Source organism: Aptenodytes forsteri, unplaced genomic scaffold (genome assembly GCF_000699145.1).
Source record: "Aptenodytes forsteri isolate BGI_AS27 unplaced genomic scaffold, ASM69914v1 Scaffold75, whole genome shotgun sequence".
In the NCBI taxonomy this organism is placed as follows: domain Eukaryota; kingdom Metazoa; phylum Chordata; class Aves; order Sphenisciformes; family Spheniscidae; genus Aptenodytes; species Aptenodytes forsteri.
In genome coordinates this window covers 958,962-967,991 of record NW_008794171.1, presented here as the reverse complement: position 1 = coordinate 967,991, position 9,030 = coordinate 958,962, and the positions used below count along the sequence as shown (strand labels likewise).

General features: G+C 37.2%; 1 protein-coding gene across 1 annotated transcript in view; it reads right to left on the bottom strand.

Moving 5' to 3' along the window:
• The window catches only part of CCDC82 (coiled-coil domain containing 82), a 15,614-nt gene extending 6,850 nt beyond the window's left edge, over positions 1-8,764 (bottom strand). Inside the window, exons 1-6 of the mRNA XM_009282057.2 lie at positions 8,692-8,764; positions 7,937-8,492; positions 7,055-7,277; positions 5,809-5,901; positions 3,660-3,784; positions 2,632-2,802 (exon numbers count right to left, since the gene is read on the bottom strand). Coding sequence (XP_009280332.1) covers positions 2,632-2,802; positions 3,660-3,784; positions 5,809-5,901; positions 7,055-7,277; positions 7,937-8,485 — 1,161 coding nt within the window. The 5' untranslated portion in view covers positions 8,486-8,492; positions 8,692-8,764. The remainder of the gene's footprint in view (positions 1-2,631; positions 2,803-3,659; positions 3,785-5,808; positions 5,902-7,054; positions 7,278-7,936; positions 8,493-8,691) is intronic.
• Between the last annotated feature and the right edge of the window lie 266 nt (positions 8,765-9,030).

The window sequence follows — 9,030 nt, the reverse complement described above, 5'->3', positions numbered from 1 at the left end:
ATATACTGAGCATGACATCATATGGTATGGAATATCCCTTTGGTCAGTTGGGGTCAGCTGTCCCAGCTGTGTCCCCTCCCAACTCCTTGTGCACCCCCAGCCTACTCGCTGGTGGGGTGCTGTGAGAAGCAGAAAAGGCCTTGACTCTGTGTAAGCACTGCTCAGCAGTATCTAAAACATCCTGTATTATCAACACTGTTTCCAGCACAAATTCAAAACATAGCCCCATACTAGCTACTGTGAAGAAAATTAACTCTATCCCAGCCAAAACCAGCACAGTTACAATATTTGCAAAGATCCAAACAATATAGGCTTGAGCTTCGGCAAGGTGTACTTCCAGTTTGATGAGGGCTTCACTTTAGTTTCTGTATAAGAAATCCTATTATACTGCATTTCAAAATATATTGTAAATACAACTTGTTTTGACACTTTTTTCTTTCCAGCAAATACTGTGAGGAACTTCAGCTGTATTCAAAAATACTTCTACACTCACAAAGAAAAGGAGTATACCTTTTACAGCTCCTGAAAGGGAAGAAAGGCAGAACTTGGATATCAGCTTGGTACACAACTGTAGCAATATTTTATTCTAATTTATTCACGATTTATTTGGTACACAACTGTAGCAATATTTTATTCTTGACAAATCGTGTGCTTTGAGTTTATCATAAGAGGTCATGAATTACATTACTTAAGAAGGTCATATGCACACCTAATCATAACAATTACTGGTAGCTGTAAATTTGAAGGGAAGATACCTAAATATTAGGAACACCCAGGTTCTTAAGAGTCAAGGTCTTCAAAAGTCTCAGCTGTGAAATACAACAAAATTGACTGCTCAAGTCATCGAAAATGACTGCCTAGTGCAACATCATGTAACAACATGAAAGATGTGTTTCATTCCAAAAATATAATTTAATCCAAAATGTCCTAGTAGAGACAACTGAGTGAGAAAAAGTTGCAAAACTACCTAAATGGAAATGTTTTCCAGTTTGGACAAGTAGTTCTGATAATGCAGTAATAAGAAAAGGGTTCTAATAAAATGTATTGATGTAGTTAGGAACAAGTCTTCTCAAAAGGACATCAGCAATTTCAAGTGTCAATGCAACTGAGACGTCAAGATACTTTGTCCTGAGTGAATAGCTACATGGGAAATAGGAGATGCGAAAAAATCTGAAGAACGAAGCATTACATTCTGACTAGGCTGCACTTGGACTATTAGAATGATAGTGGCACTATTTCACTCAACGTTCTGACCCAGAGCAAACAAGAACTGTTGGAGTGCACGTGGACGCTCCAAATGCTAGAGGCATAGTAGGCACAGACTTAGCAAACCTAGTGACCCAATGTAGAACAAATCTTACTTGCAACAAAACAGAAAACAAAATCATTGAATGGAGATGATTGTCCATTATACAGAAAGTTACTTTTATAATGTTTCTGAAAGCTAATCAATGCAAGATTCCTGTTGGGAAAGTCTTAAGGGCATTATAGGCACACACAAAGGTAAAGGGCTTTCAAGTGATCTAATTTCAGTGAAAAGGCATTCTGATATTTAGGATATATGTAAATCTGAGGCAAATGTCATTCCTGATTTAAAGCCTCAGACTCCTGGCATATGGAGATAGAATCTATTCAAGATTAAAAAAAAAAAAAAAAATCATAGTATTCCTCAGGTACCAGGAACGCCAGGCATGTTCAGAGCATCACTCAGTCATGTAATTTCTTTACCACTGGTTTTCCTTTCTTTAAGATCTGCATTCGCTTTAGGATTTTCAATCTTCTATTAAATGTTCTCTGACAAAACAAAAAGCTACTTTAGAAATAACTGATCGAGTGCTCATCTTAGAACTTTGGTTAGTATGTGAATCTTCATGCGTGCCATCAGCCTCTTTGACACACAGTTTCAGACTGCCTCCCCATGCACCACAAAAGACAAGCATGCTGAGGAGGATGTGCAGGATGCCATGTACCTAGTTTCCTTCTTGCCCTGGATGACACTCAGACTGCAGAGATTTGAAGCAGAGGAAAAATTGAGGCAAGTATCAATTTTGACTTGAGGGCAAGAGTTATCAATAAACCCTATCGTATGCCTTACAGCCCTTTATCTTTTTTATCATGAAGTCTAGCTCATGGCTGGGTATACTTATGAGCACTTACTGCAGTGCAAGTACATGTGCTGCATCAGGTACTAATATTAAGTGGCAGAAGTGGGGAGGAAACAGCACACTGATCATTGTGATGCAGGCAAAAACAAAGGTCACAGAAAAACATCAGATTTATTTTCTTGATAAAGTTAGGTTTATTTGAGGATACTTTTCATTACCTCTTTCCCAACATATAAGAAAGGATGGGGAGCGCTGGAGGGGAACGCCTCTATTCATCCTTTTAAGTTTCACAGGAACTTCCTTCATAATTCCTGGCTAAATCCAAGACTATACTTCTCCAAACTGCAAAATGGTCCTCATATTTTAAAAACTAATAGGGTTTAGACATGGAAGTACAGTAGCTTAACTCTTGCATCTAGCATTATAGACATTAGATGTGTTGATAGGATTTCTATTCTTTGTATGATTTTCTGTAACACTAGACAAAGCTTAAAAGTAATTATATAGGGTGCTTGTTTTAAGTTACCTGCTTGTCATCTGACATGAAGTCATCCGCTTCCAAAGTTCTACTATTATAAAGCTTTCCAGAGAGCAGCACATTAAACTTACAATACCGATTCAATTCACAGGCCTGACAAGACATATTTTTTGGATTTTTCAAGATTATGCGAACATCTGGGTAACAATCCACACGCTCCTGAAAAACAGATTTCAAATAACATTAAAGAATCTCCGTAAACTGAAAGATGCCTCAAATAGGCTGCTGAGTACTCTGTACTCACACAAAATTAGTGCAAGAGAAACCAAAGAGATTAAAATCTCAAGGCTTTCACCATTCAGTTGTGAACATACACCTTCTCAGTCATTTTCCAACACTTCACTCAGTTCTAGTTCATTAATTCTTTCTTTTGGCTTCAGACCTGAAGAATGGCTCCCGCATCGTGGCACTATTTTTCTCTCATCTCTTTTTTTTTTGGAGGGGGTGGGGGTGGACCTGTATCAGTTGGTCTGCTTCAGATAAATACACTGTATCTCTCCACTGGCCATACTCCATTATTACAGTGATTATTAGATCACCACACCTATCACACTAATACTATTCTAGTAATTTGCATACAATGACTAAGTTACTGTATATTGACTTCATTTTTTACTTCATTTTTTTTGAAGTAGTAGAAGGTTCATTATAAACATATTGGTTTATCTTTTTGTGGGAGGAGGAAGAAATTTTGTTATAACATTTAGCAAGTCTCAAAAAAATCCTCAAAAAGTTATCTGCTGAAGTTAGCAGGAGAAGCATTCAGGTAACTGAGAACAGATTCTGTTCTGTTACCTGAACGCTTATCTGGTTATAAACACATAAAATACTTCCAATATTTATAAACATCAAAACAAGTTACATAAGGTAAAAAACAAAGAGTTTCTATTTAAAAAGTATATATAATTAAAGAAATTATTGTACCTTTACTGAGAATTACAGTATTAAAAAAAAAAATCTGTCACTAATAATATGATTTGGAATCGACTTCACTATTTGAAGTAGAAGTTACATACCTTATATCGATCTTTCCAGCGACTTCTAGAGATTAAGTTCTCAAGACGAGGCTGAATGAAGCGGTCATCCAAATAATGAAGTGAGAGCAACATATCTTGCGCATACTTCTTTTGTCTTGTTCCATCTGTTCAGTGAGAGTCATTACTAATTTGCTGACCACCCTATGTTGTACAAGTTTCTTCAAATAAAATTTTCAAGGACATTATGCTTCTGCATATTAAGAACTATGAATGATTTTAATAAATTATTACTGAATACATTTGCTACTGTTATCCATAAAAGTGATCCATGCATCTTTGATAAACTGATATATTTAATTATTTTAAAAGTCTGTATCACAAGAGGTACATGAATAAACTCTACAATCAAGGTTAAAGTAAAAAGCTGTCGTCCCAAATGGAGACCCATTCACTCGATCCCATTTAAAAGAATGGAAAAGGGGAAAAAAAAAAAAAAAAGCTTTTTGTCCAGTTTATGTAAACTGTTCATAATGTATAAGGGAGGAGGTTGCAATCCATGAAAACAAACTGCTCTGAGCTGCTTCACAGCAGAAATTTTGACAACTCTCTTCATCACTTATAAAGAACACAAAGAAACTGACCTTTACACTTCAGCAGCACAGTCAGATGCCTTGAATTAGGCAGTGTAAGTACTTCCAAATACTTACTCAAGCAAAAGAAATAAACAAGTATGAGGATGAGTAGAACTACCACTAATCCACAACTGTCTCCCAAGTACGTGCTGGACTCCAGGAATTAAACAGGACTTTCACAGGTGCAGGCCAATTCATACTGTCTTGAGCTTCAGCAGGTAGAGACATACAAATAAATTCAGCTACCTTCCCTAGTCTTTTAGCAATGCTGTTATCAAACAAACAGAACTGAGGAGGACCACTGGTTATCTAGCTTTCTATATAAAAACAGCTAATTGTCATTATAGCCACCATAATTACAATTAACTGTTTTTCCATATACACTTTACACGCATTTTCAGTTAGTCAGCCATACTAAAAGCCTGAAGAGGCTGTTTTATTGTCCCTCACAATAAAAGACAAGTCTGAACTCTATTACTAAAGTAGCTGCTCTTGATTCAAACTAATTAAGAGATTCACTTCCCTTAATTCAGAAAAATCCATTCTGTGTTATAAAAAATATATCTTTGTAATGCTAGGCTATGTTTATACTATACAATGTTCTTCAGAAAGATAGAACTCACCCGCATAGCTGATCTACTTCCAGCACCTTGGCAATAAGTTGTTAGTTTTGTAGAGCAGATACAGTTTGAAGTAGAAGGAAGCTATTACAACATAGAACTGGCAAAGTTTCCTTAGACTTTTCATAAGCTTGTTTTCAGTTGGTAAAACAAAACAAAACTAACACCTGAAAGAACTAGCAGAGGCAGATGAAAGAAATTTTTAGCTCCAGGAATACACAGCCTTTTTTCTGAAGTCTGTGGTGTACTTCAGTTTCTTCATTCCCTCTTAGTTCCTCATGACACCAAAACTTCCTCCCTTTGGCACTCTGCTGACTCCTTCCACAACCTGACACTGACAGTCCTCCCATTAATCCCCTCTTTACAGCGCTTCTGAAACTACACGTGAGGTTGCCATTCAGCCCCACTAGGCCAAATGCCAGAAAGCACTTCCTCAGCAAGAACAAGACAAGTACTGACTGGAGCTGAAATTTTTATCTGAAAGCACAAATGTAAAAAAAAAAGGAAAAGAAAAAAAATCAGATATGGAATAATCTCCATAAATAAAATTATTTATTATCTATCAAATTCCTCAGAAAAAGCTATGAAGCACGTGACATTTTGACAAATCAGCTGACCTTGCAATGTTTTCATTATCTACTTTGAAATGAATTTCACTTTCATGCTGGAACTGTTACTACTGATTAGTACACAGAAACGCTTCCCTCAGAATGCCTTCTAGGCTTAAAAGAATTAAGTCTACGCATTTTTCCAAGATTACTCTATCCTTTTCAGATAGATTCCCCCCCCGCCCCAAAGTTACAGAGCAGCAAAACCAAGAACAGATCTCAGGACTCACAGTCCTATACTCTAATCAGGAGACACATCTTTCCCTAGAATAAATGTCTTTGTATAACTTTGAAGGCACTATTATATTATTTAATGCAATTTACTTACCATACAATGAGCTCAGAAAAGTGTCATCAATTGCATTTATGAGGAAAGCCTTTACTATTCTTTTGAAGTGTACATAATGATCACAGCGAGATACTGGGAAGAAAGCAATATAACCAGAATTTACCAAAACAACAACAACAAAAGTAAGCAATGTTAGAAGTCCTGTAAGAAGAACTCTTTTTTTTCCATTATTGTAAATTTAGAATTTTGAAGTAATTTAAATATGGATTTAAAAATAATTTCAATATACAACATCCACACCCTTAAGACCTTGCCTTTAAATAGTGCTTCTCATCCCAATGATCTTAATGAATTTTAGCATCCTAAAGTCACACATCCTTTCAGCAAGAAGAGCCCACAGTAAGAGCTACAAACACCAAAAGAAGAGAATAATTTGTTCTATGAATAGCAGGAAATAATGCAAACCAGAGAAGGCCAGGCTTATGTGTGGGTTTTTTGTTTGGTTTTTTTTTTAAACTTTCTTTCAAGTACACACAATTCTGCTCAAGTCCTTACTGGGAAGAAATACCACAAATGCTTGTGACCATCTACACTAGCACCGACTGCCTAGTCAGTACATACCTGCTTCTGAACAACAAAATACGTAAGAAGATAACTAGCATACAGTTCTGTTTCAAATCTCCCTGCTCCATCCAGATACCAGTTTTCATAAAAGATCAACTTGAAAAGTTTTCTCCCTCTGTGCAGTTTGGCTGAAATTGACCAATGAATTCAGAAACCCCTATAGACCTGTGCTCCCAAGTCTCACCACCATGGAATAAAAATACATCAAAGACAAAAAAAAAAAAGGCAAAGAAACCAAACAATCCCCCAAAACCGCAAACTCATGGCAAGAATTTTACATCACTCTCCAGAACAGAATTTGGCCAGAATTAACATAGCTGCTCTTAACCTCTATCAGAAGATGGAGGATGATGCTTTTAGGTCTTCACAGGAATGACTGCATCATAGCCCACTTTATCCTAAATCAGACCAACTTAATCTGTGCAATAGGGTTTCCCTTCCTTCCACCCAAATTATACCCTCCTTTTAATAATACACAGAAAGACTGTAAAAGTTTACTGTGGAAATCAGAGTACTTCCACAATAAATTGAAGACTTTTAGGAATCTGCTTTTAAACTATCATATCCTATTACATAGTATTTGTATTTACAGTTCATTAATATTTATTATAGCACTACAAGCAAGTTATACATATAAAACTGTCACTAATTTTGATCTTACAGTGTGGGACGTAGTATGCCAGCAACTCGCTATTTGATGTATTTAGTTCCTTCTGTTGTGGCTGGTTTTCACTCTTTACGTGCTCTGTGCTGTCATCATCATCTTCCTCTTCTTCTACTATAAAATCTTTCATGCTGTCACTGTCAGTTTCACTACCTTCTGTTGGTGTGAGGGGCAAGTGACAGAGTGGTTCCTCTTCTATTTCTGCTTCACCATTAGAATCCTAATTAAATTTTAAGAAGTATTTCAAACACAAGAATTTTCAGTATTTGCAATGACGAAATACTACATACACTGGGTAAGATTTTTGACCTTCTAATAACACCATTTATTCAATTAAGAAGAAATAATATGTTTCCAAAAAATACATCATTCTGTACTAGATGATAATTACTTTCAGCTTTAAATCAGCCATCTCCATGTACCTCTCTTCAGTCTATGTGTAGGAATTAAGCTAACAAGAGATCTCTAAGTTACTTCAGCAGGTATTTTGCTTCTTTATAAAAATCATTTGATAGTCCTTTCATGCGTCTCTTCTTTACGGAAAAAAAAGGAATAATAAAGAAGTTTTTCCTTTCTGACTATGTGGAGAAGATAGATACCTGCATTCTAAGCTGCTTAGCCATCAGAATGCCTGAAAGAGCAAATGAAAGGAAATTCTTAAATCCTCAGTGATTAAAATTAAACTCAAGATAAAGGTTTTCAGCAGTCAATATTGTTGTCTAGTTAACATGACAGCTGTTAAAATGTGACAGAACTACTGATTTGTCATGAATAAACAAAGCAAAATAAATAAAATCCCATTGGTTTGGATCTATTAGTCTTCGCATTCCCCTACATTCAGCATTTTCTCCAGTTGAATTTCAAAGATAAAATCCAGACCTCACAATTTTCACTGCTGCAGGATCTCCGAGTTGCTCTTTGTCTTGCAAGTTCTTTCAATTTTGCAAACACTTTCTGTTTCCTATTAGTAGAAACATTTTCTGCAGGGCAGGTTTTATCAGGTTGCTGTTCTTCAGAACTCTCATCTTCATCCATTATACACTGGCGTTTAGCAAAAACTTTTCTAACAAGTATATCACTGTCCTCACTTTCATCGCTGTCATACAAGACAGAGGTGTTCAACCTTTTACGCTTCCCAGGCACAATGCACTCATCCTCACCATCTTCTGTTACTTCCCCATCGTGGCTTTTCTCTTTCTGATCTGAAAGGCTGTTCTTCACAACAGTTTCATCTTTTTCGTCTACTTCATCTTCTGATGCACTAGGCTCTTCCTCCTCAGAGGTACCTGAGGATTCATCATTGCTGTCAAGTAGTATGAGCTCCCTTTTAGTACGTCTCCAATCAACTCGGGATTTGGATGATGACAGTTCTGTTCCTGCTGTCTTATTTCTTGTTTCATATCTTCTGACAACTGCTTTTATCTCCATTGGAAGGCTGTGACAACACACCAAAATATAAACCAGTAAAACAAAGCACTTACTACGTTATGCCATCCAAAAAAAAAAAAAAAGTACAAGGACATGCATATTTTGTTACATACACTTGACTTAACAATATCATTATTAAGAGACACATGCAGAAATCAGCACCAAACAAAACTAAAGATGCACAGTAACTTCTGAAGAGGATATACCTTACTCAAAAAATGTGGAAGAGCAGAACTGCCCACACCCAGCATGAATGAACTGGAAAAATCAGGTCTGAAGTGCAGCTACAGATCCCATCATCCCCTCCAACACTGGAAGCCTACAGCTGAGGCAGACAGCTTTCCTGCTCCTGAGGAGCAGCGTACATCGCTCGTTCAGGATGATCATCATCAACAGGCCTCACTGAGGAGCGGCCCGGCGTCCACAGCCGCTGCCCTCAGCTGGGGAGGGACCGCCCCACACAGGCTGGCAGGCCTACTCCCACCTGCCCGCCTCGCAGCAAGACCCGACGCGGCCGAGGCGCGCTGAGGCGAGCCGCGAGATCG